The sequence below is a fragment of the Haemorhous mexicanus genome, chromosome 1 (assembly GCF_027477595.1).
Source record: "Haemorhous mexicanus isolate bHaeMex1 chromosome 1, bHaeMex1.pri, whole genome shotgun sequence".
In the NCBI taxonomy this organism is placed as follows: Eukaryota; Metazoa; Chordata; class Aves; order Passeriformes; family Fringillidae; genus Haemorhous; species Haemorhous mexicanus.
Genome location: NC_082341.1, coordinates 126,487,046 through 126,512,847, shown reverse-complemented (window position 1 = coordinate 126,512,847; position 25,802 = coordinate 126,487,046). Strand labels below are relative to the sequence as shown.

The 25,802-nt window shown below is 37.2% G+C and overlaps 1 protein-coding gene across 7 annotated transcripts in view; it reads left to right on the top strand.

Moving 5' to 3' along the window:
* STAU2 (staufen double-stranded RNA binding protein 2) overlaps nt 1-25,802 on the top strand; it is a 151,482-nt gene that overhangs the window by 27,881 nt on the left and 97,799 nt on the right. For all 7 annotated transcript variants that reach the window (XM_059862308.1, XM_059862272.1, XM_059862298.1 and 4 more), the window contains exons 5-10: nt 5,169-5,328; nt 8,929-9,036; nt 15,015-15,227; nt 17,621-17,758; nt 20,843-20,974; nt 25,424-25,484. In XM_059862308.1, coding sequence (XP_059718291.1) covers nt 5,169-5,328; nt 8,929-9,036; nt 15,015-15,227; nt 17,621-17,758; nt 20,843-20,974; nt 25,424-25,484 — 812 coding nt within the window. The remainder of the gene's footprint in view (nt 1-5,168; nt 5,329-8,928; nt 9,037-15,014; nt 15,228-17,620; nt 17,759-20,842; nt 20,975-25,423; nt 25,485-25,802) is intronic.

Here is a 25,802-nt window from a genome sequence, read left to right as displayed (position 1 = left end):
GCTTTGGCCCTTCTAATTTTCTCCGTAGATAACCTTGTAACATCCTTTTAGTCCTCCCAAGTTACCAGATCCTCCTTCTAGGGGTGATATATTCTCTTTTTCACCCTAAATTCTCTGTTTAATCAGGCTGGTGAAGAAGTTATCCTCCATGCATTCCAGGAGTCTCCTGGATTGCCCACAGCTCACCCTGCTACTTTCCCAGCAGATATCAGGGTGGTTAAAGTCCCTGAGCAGGACAAGAGCCTGTAAGCAAAATCCTTCCTGAAACTAGAGCAACAAGGCTTCATCTATAGGCTCTGCTTGGTCAGGCAGCCTAGTCTGTAGTAGACACAGTTCAAGAATAATGTACTGTAGCTCTCAAAAGGGATACTTGGAAAAGAGAGCCTCTTTGTTCCCAGGTGTTGTTGTGGATCTGCTGAAAGAACCAGAAGGTTCACTGTGTGGAGACAAAAGTGACTATACTGGATGTTTCCTTCTTCAAACCATAGAACTCACATCTGTAAGAAATGCACGTGGCTAATGGACTGCTTAGGAAAATAGGATATAGCCAGGGAACAGCTGCACTATGCAACTTGCTCCCCTAGAGAAATTTCAAATGTTTCAGAGAAAAAGTTGTTCACAGCAAATGCTCTTTCCTACTCCCCTGCGTGGTCTGTGGCTCTCTGTCCCTCCACTCACAAAGCTCACAGCATTTTCCTGATTAAACAGTGCCAGCAGGGCTGCCAGCTTGATTGACTTCTTATGAAAAAGGAGCCAAATAGAAAAAGTGCAGAGAGTGACCCTTTCAGCAGAGCTGGCATCTGAAGAATGACTTTCCCATGCTGTGTTGTAGCTCATATTTTAGTGGCTTTTATCTTGGCTGCTGAAATATGGTCTCAGTTCCTCTTCACTTTGCTAATATTATGGAATGGGAATAGGGTAATACTTCCTATTACACTTGTGTAGTGGGGAAGTAGTTGGGTTTACTTGTTCTTTTTTACTTAGTTTAAGAATATGTTGACCATTAGAAATTAGAGAAAACTTCACTGATATTTTAGCATGAGGCTAAATCTAAATAAACTTCCTGGTTTCTGTGTGCTGCATCTTGCACTTGCTTTTTTTCCCTTTCTAAGAAGAAGGTAACAATATTTATCAAAAACATTTATGCCATTGAGGAATCCAGAGAAATGCAGGAAATGCAGTATGAACACAGAACGTATGTACTAATACTTTATTTGTCTTTGTGTGTGTGGATTTGATGGCCAAAAAGGAAGAGGCCCCAAGGGCTCCTTAGTATGCAATTAATATTTTGGCTAGAAAAGCAGCAGATTGTTTCAGTATGCTTACATGTTATGACATCATATTCCAGTAAAATTATAATGAACAGAATTTTTGTTTGTCTCTGTGGCAAACCAAAATGAGTTTTCTAATTGTCAGCAGACCTTGGTGATTTATTTAATTATAGTGGCGCCCACTCACACCAACTTAGTTGAGGTCTGTCAGCATTTCTGTTATGAACCCCTATTTTTAGGGGTTTATAACTAGTTGTAAATATTTACTCATTGCTGAAACTTGACATCCAAGGTCACATTCATAGAGTAAATATCCTTTTTCAGGTTGACTATTCTAGTGGCATTAGCTAAAAAGTAGATTTCTGTGAACTTAGATGCAGTAGATGCTGTGAACTTAAAGGGAATAAAGGGAACCTGCTTTACAGACCTCTTATTTGAAGAATCTTTTTAAGAATCTCAAATGTCCAGAATAACCAGATGAAAATGAGCCTGTTTTTATAGGTTATGTGTGACTGATTGTGTATTATCTGTTATCACACTTTGTTTTCTTCCAACTGAATGTATCATTTCATGTGCCATTTTGTTGTCTTCTAGTCTTACAATCTTCTGTCATTTGGCTGTGTTGGTCAGCTTATGTTCTGAGGAGTGTGCCAGTATCATCTGAAAATCTCTTTTACGTAAGAATTTCCTCCAAGAAAAACCCTAGCGTTTGTAGCTGCCATGTAGAATGCAGGAAGATGCATATTTTCTAAATGAAGATAATTTAAAAACTTTTAGAGACCTAATGAGTGCATATGTGAGGTGTTATTGTTTGAAATCCTGACTATTTCAGTTCTGTGGCTGAATGGAGTGACAGAAGACTGAGGAGTGCAGAACTGACATGTAGATACTCTTATGATGGAAAATATTGTGATGATACATTATTGCAGAATAATCACTAAATTCTATATAAATATTCCAAAGATTGCTGATGCTTTCAGCCCTTTCTGATAACTCATATGTAGTATACTAGGAAGGTTTGTTAATGATCAGTGGCAGATACAGCATTTTGCCTTTGCATGGGCTTGTTCTTTACAGGAGTGTACATCTTCAGGATGCAGAATCATTCATTACTCAGTTTAATTGACACACTGTACTTTCTGCAAAACTATGATTACTATTGAGGCTTTTGTTACTACAGTCTCTGTCCTCACTGAAAAGCGGAGGATGTTGTTTCCTTTGATATGTTCCTTGTTGTAGAGAAGCCAGTAGCCTCACAGATTTTGTTCATTTTCTGAGGATTTCAGGTGTTTCTTTGCACTTTCCTGGCAATGCTTATATTATCACTGCTGTGTTACAACTCTGCTTGAGGCCAAGGAGAGCAAGAAAAATTTAATCAAAACCATGTAAAAGCCTAATCATTCTGGCGATGCCAAAGAGCTGCATGAGGCTCTAGAGCCACAGGCTGAATATCATTTTTCCTTATTATCACATAAATAGCTCCCTAAACACTCTTTAAATGAAAAGGTGGGGAGGGGAGAGGGAAAAAGAGAAGGCTTGTTGTGGGATTTGAGTTTATAAAGTGGATTAAGTTCACGTGCTTTCTTTCTTTGCAGGCAGTGGGGAGAAAGGTAGGTCTAGTAACTCAACAGGAAACAGGAACTTCTGATGGATATTGTATTTTCCCTAAATCCAGGTAGTTGCTAACAGCACTACCTCATTTTTTTCTCTTTAAAGAGGATTGTGAAGTATTGAGGTGGGACGTGCTATCAAGGTGCCTGCTGCTTTTGCATGACACAGCTTGTCTTGTGCTAAGCAGCAGCCAACACATGCAGCCATTTCCAGTTCTGCATCTTCTGGGATGGTGGGAAGATTCCTGGAGCTCCTCAAGGAACTTGAGAGTACCTGTTGCTGCAGGGAAAAGAGAACTACAGGAGGCTGTGGCTTCTGGTAAGCTCTAGCAGCTGCCAGTAAGCTTCGTCAGCTGCTCCAGGTCAAAAGCTGCATTGAACTTTCCTTCCAGTCATCTGATTAGAGAGGGTCAAGCACCCTCTCAGCAGGTAGTGGGGAAGAACACATGTGAGTGCAGGGCCCTGAGCACTGCTCCCAGAGACAGCAAGCAGGCACAGCAGATTGCACAGCAGAAGATGCAGAAGGGAGTTGGAAACTCTGCTGAGGATGGGGCTGTGCTCAGCAGTGCTGGTAATGCACTACCTGGCACAGTTCCTAGCACCATCTGGAGCAGCTCTCCTGTTACATCAGAGACATTGAGTCAGAGCTAGCTCCAGAGCTCTAGCTAGGCTTTACAGATAGTGGTCTTGTCTGCAGGAGGTGTGCCGTGTCAGAGGATTTGTGTTACCAATAAAGAAGATGCAGGAAGATGTCAACAAACTGCTGACATCACTAGATCAATGGAGTGAGAGATCACTTGGATCTTCTCTAAGACCCTCCAAGTACAAGAGCATGAATTCCCAGCCATACCAAAGGAGGAGCAGGGAGAGTCACTGCTAACTGGGCTGGGAAACTGAGAGGGAGTCCTGTGATGGCAAGAGTTTGAAGCTGGTAATTTTTGGCATTGGGAGGAAGTTTTCTGCTCCATCTGCAAATCTGCAACAATATTAGTGCCAAGTGTTTGAGTTCCATTAGGCATGTAGGAACTTCGTAATAGTTTTCCAGAAAGTGGGGTCTGACACTAGAACAGGTCATCCGGAGATGTTGTGGACTCTTCATCCCTGGAGACCTCCACAATACCTTGGACAAGGCAGTGTAACTTCAGATCTTGACCATGTTCTGGGGACCAGATAACCTCCAGAAGCCTTTCTAGCAGGAGTTATATAATTTTATGAAAATGTTACATAAGCAAAAGTAGTTTCAGGCCTTAATAATTCTCAATAAATTGGTTAGACTGTAAACAGTGTTAAACTGTAAACAAGAAAGCAAAGTAAATACCCACTTTTTGCATGTCATAGAGGCAACTTAGCTCACTCCTCCAAGGCCCTATAGCCAGAGGTATATTTGAGCCAGTGTTATGCTTGGTTCTTTCCATATAAATGTAGTTGTAGAATTAGGCACAAAGTTTAGGGACATTGAGGCCAGAGTACTTACTCACTCTTGTCTGCTTCTGAAGTGTGCTGCTCTCTGGTCAACTTTGTATTTTGTTTTACAGTTGGAACAACTGGGTTACATTTATTAATGAAAATTCAGAAAGTTGTAATATTAAAAAGTTGCCATCCATATCCACAGATGAAAGTGAAGAGAGCACACTTTAAAAAGGATTCTTTAAGAGGAATAAGGAAAATAGAATATTGTGTTTGACTGAATCTGTGTTGAGTCAATCTAGTTTTGTTGTGATGGACCTTGCTTTTGTCCATGCTTTTGGAATCCTGGAATCCTGGGCTTTCTTACATTGCTGTAAAATATGAACAAGTTATTTGTCAAATGAGGATCCATTTCTGCTAGGTGTATTCTCTGTCATCTGACTTTGTTGTCCCTTAGTGCTGAGCTATGATGACAGGTTTCATATGAACAACCTCACAGTCCTCCTTCCTCCATGCCACTTGTCTGTGGGACAGGAGTTGTCTCCCAGGCAGGGCTTCCACTGGAATTTTTGATTCTCCTTAGGTTTCATCTTCTCAAGACTCAAACCAAGAGGAGAGCAGAGCTAGGCTGTTGGGCTGATAAATAGTAGAGCTTGTTGCAGAGCTCCACAAATGTAGGTGAAGAGCTGGTTTGCACATAGGAGCTGCTGTCAGAGTTACCAACTGCCTCGCTGAGGAAAAGTCTGTGCATTTGAATCCTGGGTCTTATTCTGGGAGAAAAGATAATGCTTTATCCCCAAATACTACTCTATTTTACAAAAAATGGATGGGTAAAATTCCTAACTTGTATTGTTGTTTTCTTTTCATGACTTCCTTCCAGGTATCACTGCCCAGTGCCTAAAATTTTCTATGTCCAGTTAACTGTTGGCAACAGTGAGTTTTTTGGTGAAGGAAAGACTCGTCAAGCTGCTAGACATAATGCTGCAATGAAGGCCCTTCAAGCTCTTCAGAATGAGCCTATTCCAGAAAAATTACCTCAGGTCTGTGCTTCAGGAAACTTTTTTTTAAAAATAACTTGCTTTTTCACTGCTATGTCTTTAAGCAGAATATATTGCTGCTTAAAAATTAAAATGTTGTGTCATATTTTAAAAAATACTAAACAGAAAAATTATTCTCAGAATAATCTTTCTAAATTGAAAGCAAAAATATAATTTTTCCCAGTCAAAGAAACCAAGTACTTGCAAGACCTCTGGGAGCAGCTGAGGACCACTTGGGAATACTGTAGGTTCTCAACAGCAGGTGTGTGTGTTTGCAGGAGACTAAATTGAATCCTCAGTCAAGTAAATCTCTGTGGCTTGATTATGCTGAGGTTAAGGGGCACTGGTTGCACATTAGTCATGACCAACACCTCTGTCACTTCATGGGTTAGAGCTGTAGGTGGCTGGAGAAGGCTGGAGGTAACACTTTGCCGAGATCATGAGGAGAGAATACAAAGTGTTGCACTGTGTAGGGCTGAGTGTAGCTCTCCAGAGAACTGGAGACTGGTTGAAATAGAGTTTAAGGGCTTCTTGGTGCCAGGGTTCAGGCTCCTCCCTGCTGCTGCCCATGAGAAGTGCACACAGGGCACCATGCAATGATGGGGTGTGCTTTCACCATGGGACATGGTCCATCTTAGTAAAACTCTCTTTCCTTCAGCAATACTGGCCCGCTTGGTTATCTGTGGAAGATGATTGATTCATTGCTCCTCAAACATCAGGCATGGATCAGAGCCAGTACACATCACACTCTGGCTGGCCTCAATTCCATTATAAGGTTGAGCCTCTTTCTTCCCCACTTCCTAACAGAGTGCTCCTGAGGGAGCAAGGACAGACCTGCTGGTACCCATCTAGTAATCCCATTAGTAACTCAGTGAACTTGTCTGGAATGGGACCTGTGGAATATAGCACAGTAGTTACTTACCTAGGTCAATCTTTTGGCCTTCACGGCCATCCTGAACTCAGCCTTCTGTATATTCTTCTTCCATTTCAAGCTATCATTTTTTCCTTTTATTAGAAAAACTTAATAAAGGATAAAATCTTTTATCCATATTAAACCACTGAAAAGGAGTATTGCCATGTTAATACTTAATTGGGCAAATGTGTAGAAGAGCATAAGGTGAGCAGAAGCAAGAAGCAATCAGCCAACAGGGCAGGGCTGCTGGTGAATGTGCTTTCACAAAGAGCTATTGTGTGTTTGCCAAAGCACTTCTCCTGTCCCATAGATGAGAGGCTAAGAAAGGCCTTACAATTAAAGTGTCAGTTGTGGGAATGAGGATCAAATTTAAATCCAAAGTGCCTGAGACACTCCTGAACATATTTTATCTTCCTAAGGCTTGAAACTTTATTGCTCAGTACTAATGTCTGAACCTTGATCCTCCCTTTTCTCCACTCACTGTTAGGTTCTCTACTATGTTTGGTGGAAAAAATATGCAGGGAGTTAAATTGTAGGGGCAGAAGGGACAGTGAGGGATTTTGTGGACAGATGTGTTTGTATTGATCATGAAAATTCAAACTATGGTTTCTAGTTTAGACTATACATATCTGGTTAAACTAGAGTACAGCTAGAAAACCTAAACATTCTTCACTTAAAGGCTTGCTGGCAGTCCAGTGGGCATTACATAATTTTATGTAAATTATGCCAGTGTTTGATTATTCTCAATTTCAAAGATAATTTGTGAGGTATTTATTTTAGATTTCATTTAGCTTCATTTTCTATTTTATTGGTGTTTTCTTATGTTTGCTAAATGTAACAAATAGATATCAAAAATCTCTCCCACATATATATTTAGAGTTTATTCTTAAGTATTTTTGTATTTTTTGTAGACTGTTTTCATTGTGTCCCACTGCAAAGTCTTTTTTTCTAATCACTAGTTTGTTCTCTGAGTTAGTTTTTTTTTTGCCAGCTTTTTTCACTAGTTTGTTCTCTGAGTTAGTTTTTTTTTTGCTAACTTTTTAGATTATCAGTGTCCTTTATAAAGCACAAACTTAACTGAATAAATATTAAGTAATATTCTCACTAAGGTTTTTTACAGAATAGTAGCATCCTATTCTTTATATCCCCAAATTTGTTTTTTACTTTTTAATATTGCCCTTTTAACTCTGCTAATCTTTCTCGGTGAAACTAATCAATGCTTTGCTTGTAATATAGATAGAATATAGATCATTACTTTCCTGTAAGTAATGATCTATATTCTTGATTTCAGTGGTACTTTAATTTCATTATATGAGATGAGCTAGTGGTCCTACGTAATTTCATTGTAACTACCCTTGTTATTGTTTTGCACAGCACCTGGGTTTTTTTTTTTTCTGGAGTTTCTATAAACTTTATAATATTTTGGTTTGCATTTAGCTCCACGTCAGTATCAGGCATGTAAATGGCTTTTTTCAGAATCAAAATTTTGCAACAATTTCATGAGACAAAGGGTGTTCCGTGTCTGCATGCTGTAGCTGAGTGCTGGATTTTTGTCCCTGTGTTATCTTAAAGATTAATATATTAAGAGTTAAGAAAAGGCAGATAAAAGATGGATCAATTTCATTGTAATGTGAAGAACCTAGTGCTTTTTAAATGCTGTTTTAGAACTGTGGTATCTGGATTCTGTAGCTATGCTGGTGGCTGAAGATTTAGATCAGACTTTGTTATGTAAGATGGGAGCTCTGCAGGAATCCACCTAATTCAGCCCAAGTGTCTTTGATGTTTACCTCCACTAATAAAAAATTAGGAGCCTGGCCAAGGTTACATGATTGTTGAGAGATCCCAGTTTGAAGTATTTCAGAGCTTTGCAGTTTGAAAATAGCTGGAAGTGAAGCCTCTGAGAACTAAGGAAATATGTCCTGGGGGACAAACACCAAAGGCAGTAGTTGCAAAAAGCAAAACTCTGACTGATCCCAGGGCTAATGGTTGAGTGAGAAAATTTAGATTTACCTGAAGAGCAAAACAAAGCTGAATTTTAGGCAGAATAATGTTTCATGTGCCTTTTGTTTTTTTATCTCTTTGCCTCTGTTTGTTATGTTCCTATGGATAAATAAATAATGTTCTTGTTGAGCAAGCTGTTCTCTGTCACTACCTTTTCACACTGGTCATAACTCCCAGAGGGAAGTTGATGGAGGGGCCATTAACCAGCTGGACCTGCTGAGGACACCTGTAACCTGGTGACCCAGTCAGAGTGTGGGGGTGATTGACTGAATTTCTTCTGAGAGAAGTACAATCTTCTGTACTTTCCAACAAGCACAGATTTCCTCCTTGCTTAGAAGGGGTACCCACAGAGGGCCTGAGAAATGGGTCAAAGCCTCTGTTTGATCCTCATGTTTGACACAAGTGTGTACTCAGACAATTGTTATCCATGTCATTAATAACATCCATATTTGCTGTTTATAATTAATGTATAAATTAAGGTGTATGTGTTCCTTTGTTATGAAGCATAAGCACAATATATATGGCTTCAGTCAGCAGATGTCTGATAATGGGGTGCTGAGATGGATGTACAAATGCTGATTTACAGCCTGACAGGAGACTTCAAAAGTCTTTGAGAAATTGAGGGGAGGATATTATATTTTGTTGATCTTCTAAGAATTGTAGCATGATTATGTATGCATCATTTTCAGAATGGAGAAACAGGAAAAGAATCAGAAGAAGACAAAGATGCAAACAAATCTGAGATCAGCGTAGTGTTTGAAATTGCTTTGAAGCGCAATATACCTGTCACTTTCGAGGTATGTGTTACATTTTTATCTGTGTTACATATTTATCTTGCTAAGAAATATTAAAAAAGGTACCACTAAAACTCAACACATAATTTCTATATATGAAAAATATGAATTTCATATTCATGGGAATTATAAAAAAATTGTCAGTGTATCAGTCTAAGACAATGACTTTTTACTGGAAAAATAGATACTCTTTCAGAATTTTTGGAGATCTAATATTTGATTGCAAACACTTGGATGGCAGAAAGACAGGTAAACCATTTTCTGTACAGAGCTGTGGGATTAGAATCTCTAGCCACACTCAATCTGATTTGAAATAATCTTCAAAAGAGTTAGCCAACATCTTTGCTCTAACTGCTGGCATTTATATGCTAGAAAAGTTCTAATTGAAACATTTTAGCTTCAGTGTGCTGTCTTCAGAAAGTCATGAGTATCTTCTACTCTGATTCTCTTTCACTTATCTATTTCTACTTAAGTTTTCACAAGTCTTTTTGTTTGTTTCGTATGATTTTATCTATGAACCCACTTCTGACACCTTTGTTTACCTGAAGTAATAAAGAACATTGGAATAGCTCCAATGCTATCAATGAAGCAGCTATGGGAGAGTGAGTGATACTAACAGGAATTTTTTTCCTATGAGAAAGTTCTCACAAAACCTTGTTGTAAAAATCTAATGTTGTGGTAGGAAGCACCAGATTTTCAAGGTGTTTTGTTTTTTATTTTATTAATGCAGAAAATGCTCATGTAAGTGACCTTTTATTATTTTATTTTCTGCGTTTTGTTTTACATTTAAACTGAGTCTGCATGAAAGACTCGGTGGATAGTGCTTATACTGGTGATGGTTATAGTCTCCAGTGCTTTTTCCTGCTTAAGTATAGGCATGTATTTGGATGTGAAAAGAATCAAAACCCTAAGCTGTGGCATGCCTTGCAGTGTGCTGTATGCAGCATGCTGCTGGCATGTTTGGCCCATGTCCCTGAATTGGCCAATGTCAAATAAGCTATTTGGATCTTCTTAGAAATCTGAGAAATCTCTCAGAAGGTAGGTAAGAAAGACAAAGAATATTGTGAATGACTAAGGAATTCCTCAGTATAGCAAAGGCATATATGCCTCATATATGTGGTCTATGTGATATGGACTAATTAGAATGTTGAGAGAATGTAAAATCTGGAGGATAAAACTGGGCTGTCTGGGGCTGTTGGTGTATCAGTTTGCCACTACATGCCAATCACCCAAGTCTTAGCTACAAAATGGAAACACATGCTTGTGTTTCATAAAGGAATCTCATCATTAATGTCTCAGTTTTCAAATATTATTTTCTACCTTAAACACTTAAAAATATTTGGAATAGTTCCATAGCAATCAATGCACTAAAATGTAAGGGGATGTATGGTCACTGGTCACAGAGGAGCTTGGAAGCTGTGAAGAAAAGAGGAGTAGTGCTTTGAATGTCTTCTTCACTCCTGGTTGAGCTTATTCAAGGGAGAGTATTTGGTAAGAAGAGAGTGAAGGCAGAAATACTTTGTAAGGAAAAATCTAATGTGTCACTTGCCAAAGAATGTTAGCAACATTGAAAAAAGAGAGTTTTTTGCTCTCCTGACAGGTTTTGTGTTGTTTCCTGCCTTTAAATCTAAATATAGGTGACATTCTCAAATAGAGTTTTGATTGAACTTGGTTCTGGCTTACTTTTCAATAAAACTGCTAAGCAATTATGGATAATCCTCAAGATCTGATGTTTCTAATAGGATTTTATTCACTAATGGTCTTGTGTTATTCCAGGCAGGCATCAAAGCTTTTTCTAGCTTTTATTTTGTGTGTGGTAGCTATAAAATGATCTGCCTTTTCCTCATCTGACAAAGCTTTCGCCAATGTTCCAACAGTGCTGGGTTATGCAACAAAGTAATGATCATAAATATATACTAAGTTCCATGTAAACGTGTCCTCAGAATTGCATGAGGGGGGAACAGTCCTGTTTTGTGTAATGTGGCTAGGAACTTTTAATTGTCTAGGAACTTTAGGATGATTTAACAAACTTTCTGTCTATTAATTTGTTAAATAAAAACATTCAGTTGTAACAAGGAACAAGCTTTACTCCATACTTGTCATGGGTGCATTCTTGGCTAACTTTGATTCATCAACTTTTAAGTCAAAATGCAACTGCTCTAAGGCATTTGTGGGGTTCCCAATGAACAGTTTTTAAGGATGACTACAAAAGTGATTGCTGTAGGAATTGTTAGAGTAACTGAAGAATGGTCAGTTCACTTATTTCTGCCTTGACAGTAGGCTAAAATCTTGCTGCTCTTTTATTTTTTTGTTGCCGTTGTTTCAATAGATATGGTTTTTATTCCTTATTTGTCAGTAAGGAATAGATGAGCCTGGAAAACATAACTGAGGTCAACAGCTTCAGATATTAGAACACATTGGGGTGTTTCAGATTGCCATTTTATTTTCAGTATTTTTCTTTGGATTGCAGTGTTTTTTCTTTAGACGAGCAAATATAATAATGTTTTTTTCATTCTCAGTATCAGGAGTGTAGGCATAGAGTGCCTAAACAGGCAAATTTTCTGCCCCTCCATCCCTGTCCACTGTTCTGCTGGAAAGTGTTCTTATGTCCCAGTCTTATCACAGTAAGATTCTGCAGAGAATTATCAGAGATTCTGCATTTTGAACCAGGGACAGGCCAAACTGCAGACTCTGGGAGAATAGTTCTCAGCAGGAAGTTTCACACCTATCTGGCTTCTGCTGTCCTGGGGATTAAAGCTTTGGATGACTGACTACTGAGTAACTCTCATTTGGGTTTGCAGAATGGTCACCCTTCTCGCTGCAGTTTTTACACTTTGACATTCAGACTCTTCCTTTTTTTTTTTTTTTCCCTTTTTTCTTTTTTTTTTTTCCCCTTTTTTTTTTCCTTTGTAACTGGGAAAATCTGGTGTGTCTGCCTGCAAAAGCTCCTGCAAATATATTAATATTTTAACATCTTATAAATAATCATGTATTCATAGATGCAGGTGACATGGGCTTTTTGATCTGATTTCTGTCTCCTCTAGTTTTGGGGGGAGTTTAATGTCCATTTAATCTTGCCCTAATCTTTTGAATTTTCTACCTGGCATCTTATTAGTAATTAAAACAGTGTTACTCTTTCACTGTAATCATACTTCTGTTTTTCATTTGTCAGCATGATTCATTAAGTTGAGCCAAATTGATTCTTGATGTAACTTGACCTTAGATGTGTTTTGGCCCCATGTGTTTTCTCTTGCTGTAATTATTCTTTAAATCCATGGAACAGAAAAAGAAAAGTGTATTGAACTGTCACCCTTAATCAAATTCTCAGCTTTAAATTAGCCATGATTAGGTCCACAGGTCGTATCTTTCAACTGAGGAAATAGATTAATGTCCTGATGTGTATAGTGTTCTTAGATAGCAAAGGCTGAATTTCTTTTTAGTGTTTTCTGTCCCAAGGCTCATAGCACAACTGTTTGAAATCATACGGAGTAAAAAGATCTGAAATCTGGAGTTAACCAAAAATGTTGTTAGATAAATATTTTTTTTGCTTAATTACCAAATTTGGATGTTTAGCTTGATCCAGATCCCATCTGAATCCTATGGGGTTCATTCCATTGACAACACAGACTTTTTTCCATTTACACGCTAACAAAGATAGAGTTTTTAATGTTTTCCAGTCAATTATTTACCTTGTGTCACATACTTAAAATTTAAAAGATGAAAAACACACCAGAATGCATTAGTTTTATATTAAGAAATATGTTTTTGTGTATATGAAAATATAATCTGGTTTTGTATTAACATTCTTTCTCTTACATATATATATATTTGTGTGCATTTATATACATATGAGAAAACTTACATAAACTAATATTTTAGGAACTCAGCAATTATATTTCTTAGCCAAGTTATTTTTTCCTTTTTCATCTGGTCAGTATAGACATTCCTGTATATTTTATTAATACACTATATTGCATGTAGAGACAAACACCTATATAACAGTATAAGTAGAACCACAGAAAGATTAAGGACCTTAGTAAGGTTAATTTAGCTATGTTTTACAGCAAGCGTGTTGTAATACTTGGATAACAAAGTACAGGGATGGTTTGAGGTGCTGTAAAATCAGGAGGGAATGCTGCAGTGCAATGAAGGTGCTCAGCATGGATACGATGCCTGACTGTTTCTGAGAGCAGGAGATGCTGGCACTGGGCTCATCCCAGCTCCTGTGCAGGCACTGCAGCATCCTGGGGCTCAGCAGGGCTCAGTGCATTGAAAGCACTGCTGCCTTCTCATGTGGTCAAGCTTTAGTGGGCAACTTCCAAGTGAGGCAGTGTTGAAAACACTTCTGAAATTAATACTTGGAATCTTAGAATGAGAACACTTCTGGATTACAACAGAAAAATCCCATTCTGGCATAGATGTCATCTTATTCTGGGAAAATGGGACAAAGTTGTCTGTTAATTTTAATTTTGTGTCTTTTAATTGATATATGCTGTGGTAATTGTATTTGCTAGATGAAGCTGCCACAAAAGAGAACTTAAAAAAGAAATACAAGCCTAAAGAGACCTCATTACAGTGCAACAGCAAAACTAAATAATGCAAGGGACACGACCTTGATAAAAAGAACTTTAATACAAAACATGTTGTAATAATGTTAAAATTGAAGGTTTGAGCACATTAAAACTATAGTTATTACACCAAGAAGGCCCTGGTACCTTTACCTCAGTTCCCATTTGCCTCCCTCCTCAACCTAAAGAGACATTACTCTTCTTCAACAAATGGTTTGATATAATTCCATCAAATGAAAAAAAAATTTGTATTTATATTGATTTTTAAGATATTATAAAGAGATGCCTATCAGATACTCTAATGTCTCCTTATACATATTGCCTATAACAAAGATTAAATTAGATAGCTGCTTCCGCCCATCAAACAAAATAACTGAACCTTTTCCCAAATGAGGTCTCTTAATTCCTGATAGACATTGTCCAGACCAGTATATGGTGTGTGCATACACGAAGAGATGGATGGCTATCCTAGCACTTGCAGTGCTCTGATTTAGGGGTGAATGCATCCCAGCCTCAGCTTTCTGAAAGGAGATGTGTATGTGTGTATGGGTATATGTATGTATGTGTGTAAAACTGAAGACACAACAACAACTAAAGGAAGGTACAGCATTCAGAACCTAATTTCTTTCCATATTACTAAAACTTGTTGAAGTGAAGTACTTCAAATGGGTTTTCTTATTGTTGTACTAAATGTGTTTGGAAGGGAATGAATAAATGAGGTTTTTTCAGAAATTATTGGCTTTTGTGTCAGTTATGGTGGCTCTTCTGGTAATTCTTTTCAGTACTTTTGGGAGGGACAGCTGAGAGTCATGGAGGCAAGAATGTATCAGCTTTTCAAATGTATGGGATATTGCTCTGAGCTGTGTACTCTGGCAAGGCAAGAGTTGAGAGCAGGAATCCAGCCTGCACCTATTGAGACTGAAGTTTGGGACTATGAACATCCAATGGTTTGATGAGAATAGAAAAAATTACACACAGGTTGAGGTAATGCTAAATTAATACAGTTTTGAATATGTTTTTTATAAAGAAATAGTCAAAGCCTGGTAGACCTTCATGGATTTAATTGCTTTAATATGTGAAGCACCTTGCAAAGAAAAAACCTATCAGCCTTGATTTAAATGTGCATAATTGTTGTATGTTGTGTTATTCTTTAAATCTTTAAAAATGTAGGTCTGCTCTAGTTTTCTGTGAAATACTGGATATGGTGGCTAGATTTGCTTTATCCAACTAGTCTTAATTTTCTGTTCTCAAACCTCGTACTGTCATTAATACTTGTCCAAGTTCTATGGAAACCAACCTAATGCCTTCAGTTAGCAGAAAAACTGGACTAATAATAAGTTCATTGCAGAGATAACAAACATTAGGTTATATTCTTGTTGGGTGCTTTGACTCAGTGTTACTTTCTCTTAAAAGGTGATTAAAGAAAGTGGACCTCCTCACATGAAGAGCTTTGTTACACGAGTTACAGTAGGAGAATTCACTGCAGAAGGAGAGGGCAACAGTAAGAAACTCTCAAAGAAACGTGCTGCAATGGCTGTACTACAAGAACTTAAGAAACTTCCTCCTCTTCCTGTGATTGAAAAGCCAAAACTTTACTTTAAAAAGCGTCCAAAAACAATATTGAAGGTATGTGTCCACCTTTGAGACAATTAAGAATGTTTGCTCAGAAAGTAACAGTCAGATTTAAAATCCAGAAAGGTTTATTTGTCATTTTCTGTCAATATTGTTACAGTTGCTTGTTACTGTCAATATTGTTACTTGCTTGTCTATGTTAATATGCCTGGGCTTTTTTTAAATCCTGAGAATGCTGTGGGATCCTCAAACAGAATGGCTTGTAAATAGCTCACATCACTGAGGTCTTCAAGGGTTTGGTTCAGGTCCAGTGGAGGATCAAGCCCTCCAAGCAGCTCTGTCCAGCCATGTGAAGTTTTAGCATCATCTCCTCAGAGAATCCCTTCTAGCACATGTAGTGGTTCTCTCCCTGGGCTCTCTCCACTCCCCAGTTTGAAGAGGGAGAGAGATATATGATGCATTAGTGCTTCAATACTTTACTAAAAGTTTGACCATTAGAAATCTATACACTCAGGATACAAAGTGCAGAGTTCTGTGAGAGCAGTCACCAGAAAACCACTTAATAATAAGCAAGTACTTAGGAGAGTGCAAAACTGGATTTGGAAAATGTACAGAAGACTTTTTTGTCACCTTCCTCTTTTCATTTGCCTTCAATATAGCATAAGTGATTTTTCAGGAAAACCTAGATTAATTAGATACCTGTCTCCTATTAAAATCCTGCAGATCTAATTCTCAGAAACTTGTATGAAAAAACAGGCAGGAAAATGTTTTAATAGAAAACTGTTTTAATAGAAAACCATCAGCATTAATGCAGCTTTAAAGCTGGAAGATTGGAAAAGTCTTTTGGCTTTGGCTTTCACCAAACATCTTGGAAAGTTTTTCTCAAGAAAGAGGCTAAGGGTAGAGTAATGAAAAGATTTCTTATATTACCATATACCATTTGCCATTGTGAGCTTAAATTTAATTGTACAGTTGGCCTTGTTAGAAAGGGACACTAATTGTCAAAATAAGCTGAATATGTAGATGGTTTTTATTTTTTGAATATCCAAACTTCTGAAATGCTTTCAATGTGCCCATTTCTTTCAATTTAACTTACATGTGTTTTGAGCATCAAAAAAAGTGGCAACAAAAACTTCTTTTTATTTGCATATATATTTATGAGGCTGTATCTTATGGCCTGCTCTTTATTTAGCCTGCTCTGCATTTTGTCTCTGCCTGGCTTCTTGCCCACACAGCTGCCCTTGTGTATGACATTGTCTTAGCTCTTTCACCTACATCTTCTCTAACAACTTCAGCAGTTACACTATGTAGGATTTGCTGCACAGCTTTCTAAATATAATATCCCTCTCTGGTCTTTGCCTTCAGTTGCTGATCATTTCTTCAGTTTCCTGAACACTTGTTTGTTATTTGAGAAGCTCAAGCAAGCATGAGTGCTCATCTTCTCTTAGCAATTTCATAAAAGGGAAATAGCTTTATAACATAATAGCAATTTTACATTCAAATGCCATTTACATTCGCAAGTGCATTCTTTATGTTATCCTGTATAAATCAGTTAAGTATGACTTCAGAAAAATTTTTGTGGGTCTTAATTTCTTCTTAAAATCTACCAACAAATATTTTTGTAGCTATGTGCTTTGAAAGAGCATTTGCTGTGTGAGCAATAATTCATTAAAAGAATTTCAGAGCTAGAGAGTTTTCAAAGACTGTAGTTTTTCCCCGTCTGTGTAATCTTGGATAGACCACTGTCAGTCCTTATGTTTCCCTGGCATGAGATCAATTCCCCCACCAACCATACTTTTGGACATGTTATTGTGAGGGTTATTGCCTGTTAAGCATTTGAAATATTTTATGAGTGCTTCATCATAAGCAACAATTGTAGGGTAAATTCTAGGTATTCATATGACACACAGAGTAAACCCTCTGCACCTTTAGTTGCAAGTTGCACTGTAGGATGGAAGGCCTGGAGTGCTGAGAAGGAAAGCAGGAAGGCTGGAAGAGGAAGCATTCTTATATATGGCAAATGGTTTTTGTCCCTGTGTAAATCCCACCCCTTCTCAGTGTAGTGCATGTTCCAGCATTGTGGCAAGCTGTTTTAAGGGGATAGGGGGAAAGGTCCTAGAAACAGGGAAATAAGATATAACTGACTAATGAATCTGCTAATTTTCATCCATCCTTATGAGGACCTCCACAAATAGGAGAGGGTTTTCGTACCTTGCAGATGAAAGGCATACACATACCTGCAACAATGGCAGACAATTTCTTTCCACAGCTTTGAGCCTGAGGATTCTTATCTTTTGCCTCATGATCAGAAAATGGAAAGTAAGTTACTTCTTATTCTCTCAAAGGGAGTATTACAAAAGAGAATCCTAGTAAATGTTATTGAAGCAGTGTAGTAGTTATAGGGATATATATTGAAATAATGGTTCTTTCCTTTAAACCTGGTTTAGACTGGACCAGAATATGGTCAAGGAATGAATCCCATCAGTCGTTTGGCTCAGATTCAACAGGCCAAAAAGGAGAAGGAGCCAGAGTATGTTCTTCTTTCGGAGAGAGGAATGCCTCGCCGTCGGGAATTTGTTATGCAGGTATCCTTTGTGTCACTTTTAAGATGATGGCCTTGCTAAGTGTTTTGTTCAAACTGGAGCAAAATGGTGGCATAATATGAAGTGGAACTCCTTCTGTTTAGCTTTTTGTCTTGCTGTCAGATATACAGAAATAGTTTGAAATACAGTATCAGCCTGTCTAAACTTTCTTCTTTCCCTTAGTGAAACAAATGGCAGTTGAAATATGTGCCCTCTAGATGCTTTTCATGTGTTTTGCATTATTTTACACTCTTATTTTTATTTCACCTGATTGTTATTGTCTTTATCTCTGATGTTTCATTTATTTAGCTTTACTTGTGTTTTTGGAAAGAAAAATAAAATTGGGCTAGTGTTGATCCAAGGATTCCAGCAATACTTAGTATTCTGAAATATGGGCATTAATATTTCCATATTACCAGGTATTTTGGCTTGAAAAAATAGTGTTGTAAATTTTTTCAGATTTCCAGTTTCTTTGTGACTTTGTTTATCTCTGAAATACAACAAAAAAAGCCAACCGCATGTTTTAGACTGTCCTCTGACTGGACATAATACTGAAACAGTAGATCATTAAAATTCCTTTTAAATTTAAATTAAGAACATGTACAAAAATTTGGTATAACTGTGATAGTTTGTTAGATAGCACAACAGTGGGTTGAGAAAGATTAGAATCAGGAAAGGATTCTGTATTCTTGTGTTTTCAGTCAAGGGTAATTTTGTGCCGGAACAACTCGGAACAGCATACCTCAGCATGTTTTGACTTGTTGTCTACCAACCACACCAAAATGTCACTTCTGATCACAAGCAAAATTTATGATGTTCCAGCACCTCCTTCTCCAGAAAATTAGTTATGTTTTCAATTCAATCTCTAAGTTCCTCCTTTATGTCTCTGAAGATTTGTTGCAGAATCTTTTTTTGAATATAAACTCGGATTTCTAACATTTTATGAGACCTGAAAGTATTTGAAAAAGAGTGATCCTGTCCCAGAAAATCTCATTTCCCATGCTTAGACCCCCCATGGGACTGTCCACAGTTGGTAGTTGCTGTGTGAGGCCAGAACAGTTTAACACAGCCCAGTATTAGAAAGATGGGCTGGAAGTTTAGTTTTCTGTTGGAGGAGTGTCAATAATGGCAAAGTCTTTGGTTTGTATAAAAAAGGAATCGTAAAAGCAGTGAATAGGTAGAAGATTCCTGAATCTAAGAAGGTTTGTGAAAGAAAGAGTTAAAGAAACTCCACAGAGCAGTTGCTTTATTACAAATACTTTTAAACTCTATTTTCACCCTTTTGTAATATCTTCACGTTAAAATTATTCTGCTATTTATCCCACCTTCAGGAAGTCTCAGTGGATTCATTATGACATGCAGAAAACCTTATCAGAATAAAATACCTTTGTATAAACTACTTAAACCATGTTTTCATTTAATTTAATTGAATGTGGAAGTAAAATATCCAGAGATAATATGTTCATTTTTATCTGTCACACAAAGAGCGAGTTTAGATGTGATGAAATGGATCCAATTACTTGTCCTGGCTACTAGATAAACAGAAGAAAACCTCTGATGACATTAGTTGGTGTTCTGTTCCCAAAGTTAATTTCAGAAAGCTCTTTCTCTTTGTAGTCAGGCCTTTAATCCTTGATAGAGGTTATAATAATAGCTAAACCAGTTTTACAGGTCTGAGAAATAGCAACACATTGATTTATTGTGAGCTATGTTATAAATTATCTTTTTGTCTCGTCCCATTAAAGTCCCTCAATTTTATTGCATAGAAACTTGTAGCAGATTGGCTATTTTCTAATTGTTATTGTGAACTGCATAGAAGATAAGGTTTATATTTCAAGATTATTAATATTTTTGGCTTAGGTAGACAAATCTTTTTGCTTAATGATGTATATATATATGTACTTTGAGGGGATATTCATGATTATTATTTATTTACATCCTCTTCTTAATATTTAGAATTAAGATTATTTGAGTAAATAAGAGTTTAAACTTTTAGAAAAACACATATATGATAAATTAAGGAAAGTGAAGAATTATCGAATGACACAAACTACTAAATATAATTTATTCTTTATTTAGCATTTGTATGCCTTTTTTTACAATTTTTTGAAAGCTCCTTCCAAACTGTTTCTGATCTTTGATCTCTGGGTTGTTTTTTTCTTTTTTTTTTGTTATTCAGCTCACCTTGATGATTTAATTATTTTTATTTGGTTTTGATTTCCTTTTATTGACATGGTTTTGAAACTGTGCACTATTTTGAGATACAATTTGGCAAATAGAAGGGCTTAATGGACCGAGCAAAATGCACCCTTCAAAGAGCTATGAATGAATAGCAGTGAGACTGCTCGTGTCACAAACCAGACACATACAGCTCCAAGAGTTTTAAGAATGGTACCCAAGCCAAGGATTAAGTTGGAGCCACACATTTTGTGGATATCCATTGCCTACAGTTTGTCCTTATCTTGGGGTTTTAATTTCTCCTAGTGTTATGAAAGGCATCATGTTTGTCAGAATCCCTTTGATCCAAACAAGGACTGTTTGGATCAAAGCTTGTCAGGTGTAAGCAGTTCCAGCCCCTGTGTTCCTAGCAGTGCAACAGAGTGGGAGGAAGGCAAATACGGTTCTTGTCCTTCTTTAGAAGCCACTCTTGTTAAATCTCAAGTCTGTTTGTCTCCCCATTGCTCTGCATACTGTCCTGATGATGCTGGGGAGCTGCTGCAGGCAGCACTCCTTCCTGCAAGAAAGAGGAAGTAGAGACCCTGGGGCAATTCCAGTGTTAACAGAGAGGGGGAGAGGTTCATGAGGGAGAATGGGGGTGACCCAGAGGCTGGTGGAAGAGAGAGGCAACTGTGTGTGTGCTGAGATGCAGAAAAACGTAGCTCTTGGGTATGAGTTTGGTGATCTGAAAAATCTGAACAACCCTTCTAAATGAATCCTGTGGTCCCCTTTTGTGCTACTGTGGCTTTTTCAAGGTTGTATCTTCCTCAAAAGAGCTGACCACTGTTGATAAATCTGCAAGAGTACTGTATGATGATATTAAGGAGTCTTGCATTTATCTTGCTTATGATCAATTTTTTTTTTTTTAAGGTAAAAGTAGGCAATGACATTACTACTGGAACAGGCCCAAACAAGAAAATAGCTAAAAGAAATGCAGCAGAAGCAATGTTGCTACAGCTGGGATACAAAGCCTCTACTCCTCTTCAAGACCAGACAGAAAAGGTGAGAACCAATTGTTGTGATGCTCACAATTTACCCTTGTCTGGGTTTTTAAGCTCTATCAGCTAATCACTTAGTAAAACTGGAAGCTTAAGCTTGTGCACACCCTGTTTTAGGGAGTTGCTTGTCACAGATTAGCCTTTGTTTAGCTACAGCTCTACAGCTACCCTTAGTATGAAGTGCAGCCTCTGCTCCTGTGAGAGTAATTAGAAACAGAAACAGAGTTCCATAGAGTAGTGCGTGTGCAAAAGTGTTCATGTGATCCATGCACCTATTTCTAGTTACAAATCAGGATGAATCTACCTCATGCTTTTATTCCATTTTGGGCATTCATGAGAGCCCATAGGAACAGAAGGAACAGAAAGGAACTGTGGTATTCACATGCCCTCAGAGAGAAGCTGTGAGACAAGCAGAGAAGAAGGAAAACACAATTCTTATCTCTCTTGCTGTGCCTGTGTTGTGCTAAAGTAGAATGCAATATGGAGACTGTTTACCCGAAGTGAGGATGTTTTGTTCCCTTGGCCTAGCAGGGCCAAGAAGTGTGTGTGTGTGGGACTGTCATGGGACAGTCACGAGAGAGTCAGAGAGGAGTGCAGTTCTGTGCAGTTGTGAGCAAGAGTGAGTGCCTGGCAGATTCAGTTTAGATGAAATGTACATAGTGCAGTATAATAAAGTGATTCATTAGCCTTCTGATGGTGGAGTCAGATGCATCATCCTCTCTCCCATTCGTTGGAGTCATCTTTGATTTACAATAAGGAACAACATTAGTAACTTTCATATTTGAAGTGGTAATCAATGTTTATCTTCCCATTGCCTGTGCACTAAAAGCATTACAGAAAAATAATGGCCTTTTCACATTTGATGACTGATAAAGAAAATGTGTGTCACTTTTTTTTTTTAATGAAGAAGGAATTGCATTTTAAATTCATATGTGTTGCAAGTATGTATTTCCATGTTAGCTATCTGTAACTGAGCACTCCTCTCCTGTCTTGAATTTATTGATTAGGGCTTTGGTAACAAAAGTTGGCTGTTAAAGTTTTGTCTTTTGTTTTCTGAAAAGATACTTGGTAAGGGATTTGACTAAGCTGTGGACTTTAAACAGCTTCTGTCATATACAGGCTCACTGCATGTATATATTTTGATAATTTACTTACATGTTTACTTTGGCTGCACTAGGTAGCCAACAGAATGTTCTGTGGGGCTTTTCTAGGACTACATAATAAATCTGAATACAGCATACATGTACACATCTATGTAAATATGTAATATGTAAATATGTACACAGTATGTAAATATGTACACTATATGTAAATATGAAGATATTCTGTTCTATATGTTCTGTATTCCTAACTAGGAAAAAAGAAATACTGTACTGGTTACTTGGCCCCACCTTCTTCTGTTTCACTATCCTTTGAGAGTAGCAGCAATATGTGTGCTGTTCACACTCACCTTCACTATGTTCTTCACTATATGTCTTAGTCATAGACAAGTGTGAAATACTCTAAACAGAGTCCTTGGAAGCTGGATGATGTTCCTAGTGAGAACACACTGTGCAGACATGGCCATTTAAAAAAAAAAAAAGCTTCTGACTGAGTCAAATGATAATTCATTTTCACCAGAATGCTGAGACATTTCTGCTGTAGAATATATTCTCTATGTTATAAAACTATCAACTTTTTCTTCACTGCCAATTTTGCCAAATGGCTTTAATAAAAAACAAGTCAAAAAAGAAAAATATTTTTTTTACTCTAATAGGAAAACATAGGTTTTCATTCTAGGATTTTAAATTGGCTGAACTAATTTTACAGTGTTTTTCAGAGATAAAGCCTGAAAAAATTCAGCCCACAACATAGTTTCTTTGGAGAGCTCTACATAGTGGAAACTTGTGGTTACATTGAAATCCTTACCAAAAAATTGAATGGCTAAAAAAGGATGCTGCTGCTTTGTTTCTCTACATTTATTAAGCTATTGCTTACAAGTGCATTGTCTTTAGAAAATCAGGCTTAATTGCATACTTGCAGATGTAGACATTTCAGGATTGGCAGACTAGTGTACAATGGCCTAATATTGTTCTGAACACAATGAACAAACATTACTGTATCCAGAAAATGTGAAGTACTCAGCTTTTATGTAGTGGCAGTATCATAATAAAATCATAAAAAAATTTTAAAGCTTTGTTGGGGTTTAAGGACATGAAATCTCTAGAGCATCTGGTTTTATCTTCTGTTTATATGTCTGGACATATTTGGAGATGCACAAATTAGTTTGTGTAGCTGAAGGAATTTTAAGTCTCAAAATAAACTGGGGTGGAGAAGAGGGGAAATTGCCCTTAGATCTCTATCAATGTGACATTGCAAAATTCCTTGCATATAAATTGCACAATAAAGATATACCATTAGAAGATACTTGTTTCACTGTTTGAATCCAAAATGGGTCCTAGTGTAGATTAGCTGATGTAGCAGGTTGGCATCTAAATAGATAATTTTCACCTGTATATTTTTTGATTATGTTTAAAAAGGCAATTCTTTTTTCCCCTGTGCTCCCATTTCCTCGAGTCCTTCCATTCCATTCCTCCTCCCTTAAAAATAAGGAAAATCAAATCCAGTGGTTTTTTTCCCTTAACCCTGGTACATAAAATGTGAGTGCATTTATTGTTTTAATGGAGACCTAAGAGTGTTATAAGAGCAATGTGTAGTGCTGATGGCAGCACAAGTAATCCAGGTAATGTAAAAAAATAAAGGCTCTGCTCTTTTCTGGGTTAAACTGATTCCTGAAAGAAATCAGTAATGGTTGTGCAGAGTCTTGAGGAGGGCAATCTGGAGGTATGCTGGGAGACATTTTGCAGTTGTCAGAATTTCAGCTGCATGGATGAGAATGGAGAGCTGTAGTAATTTTTTCATGTTTCCACCTTTTTGTTTCTTCTTGCCACTTGTATTCTCTTAGAGAGAAGAAAACCAAGGTAGATTGCATTCATGTGAGGCAGCAGTACTAAGGATAACTTACTCATAGAGGAATTGTTGTTAAATTCCCTGTCACGATCAAGTTAATAAACAAAAAAAAAAAAAAAAAAAAGAGAAGAATGAGGAAAGTTGGAAATCTTCTCTTATTGTAACAGTGTGCTTGAGCTGGCATTGTGTTACAGATGGTCAGGATGTATTCCTGACAAAACCATGCTGTTGTTGACAGCAGTAAATACAAACATATTTATAGATTTCATATTGCTTATTCATATGAAGAACTGTTGTCGCATTTATTTTCAAATATACATATTACCTACGTCATAATATGAATAAAACAAGTTATATGAAATTAAAGTGTATGGATGTAGGTGACCAAAAGCTGACTGTAATGCCTGTCCTCCTTTTACATCAACTATCTCCCATTTTCACTGCACATTGCCAAGGCTCTTTGGGGTGTATATGATGATGAAAAAAGCAGAGAAACAACCACGGAAATACCTGCTTTTCATAGTGTGCTCTCTCATCCTTTCCAAGTAAAATATATCATCTGGTGGTTTGTATTATGACATGGTAGTAATCTAAACAGCCTTAATGCAGAGGCAGATTTCAGCTGGTTGATTTTCCTTCTCATCTCTTTCACTTTCCAACCCCATCTTCAAGAGCAAATGATTACAACTTTGTTCTGGCATATAGCCTGCTTTGCTGTGAGGTTTTCTGTTTGCATGGAAAATCCCAGTGAAATCTGAAAATGATCATTCATTTCACATTCACAGAGCTGGTTGTCAATAGCTCCTAAGTAATGAGGAAGCTCCTCTGACTTTTTCATCCAGTTTTATACATAAATCTAGAACACTGCCATCTTATTTACTGTGTAAACCTCAGTAGTGGCTTCATTTTGAACCTCTGTGTTAATTGTTCCCCTTTTCCATGTCAGGGTAATACCCAGTATTAAACATAATGAAATTAATCTGAAGACAATTAGCTTCATCAAAAATATATTAAAACAATTGTAAACTGCAATCATTTTTACTTCCACTTTAGTGACTAAATTGATTCCTAACAAGTAAATATTTTAAATTACACCCAAAGTACTTTATAGCGTTTACACATCCCTTCATAGCCGGTAATTAGGATCTTCTTGTTTTAGAATGTAATTTCTCTGTTGACTGTTTATGTTTTCAGTTGAGAGCTGATTAAAACATTTAATTTTATTTAAGTCTGATTTGGTAACATATTGAGTTGAACCTAATCCTTGGGGAAACATTTATATTTCAGTGTTAGGCAATAGTTGTTAATATTTACTCACGAAGGGTACATTACTCAAATAACCTGTCTTAGGCAAAAATTAGGATGAGTTAGCAAAATTTTGTGAACAGATGTGGCAGTCTCAACTCATCCTTTTTAGTATGTTTCAACTAAACTTATAAACAGGAATGTTCTCTTTAGGGAGCAGTTTGCTCTTTACTTACATATCTTTTTCTACCTGTTTCAGCTTGGAGAAAACAAAAGTTGGAATGGCCAAAATGTTGGGTTTCCTGAGCCAACAAGTAATAGTAAGTATTGCTTTCCAAATTTATATTGATATTTATTTCTCTTTGTCTCTGTATGATTTGAATTATCCAAGACAATTGAAATGCTTTTTGTAAATATTTTTGGGGTTTTGTTGCAATTAGATGAATTGACCCCTGAGTATCCTGTGTGTGCGTGTAGGTATGAGTGCAGAAACAAGGAAATTTTTATCTGTTAATTTAATCATTGAATCCTTCAGTTTGTATGGGATTTTAGGAGGTCACCAAAACTGCTTGCTCAAAGCACAGTCATTGCAAAGTTGGGATATGGTTGCTTATGACTTTTTAACAGTTCTCCAGCGA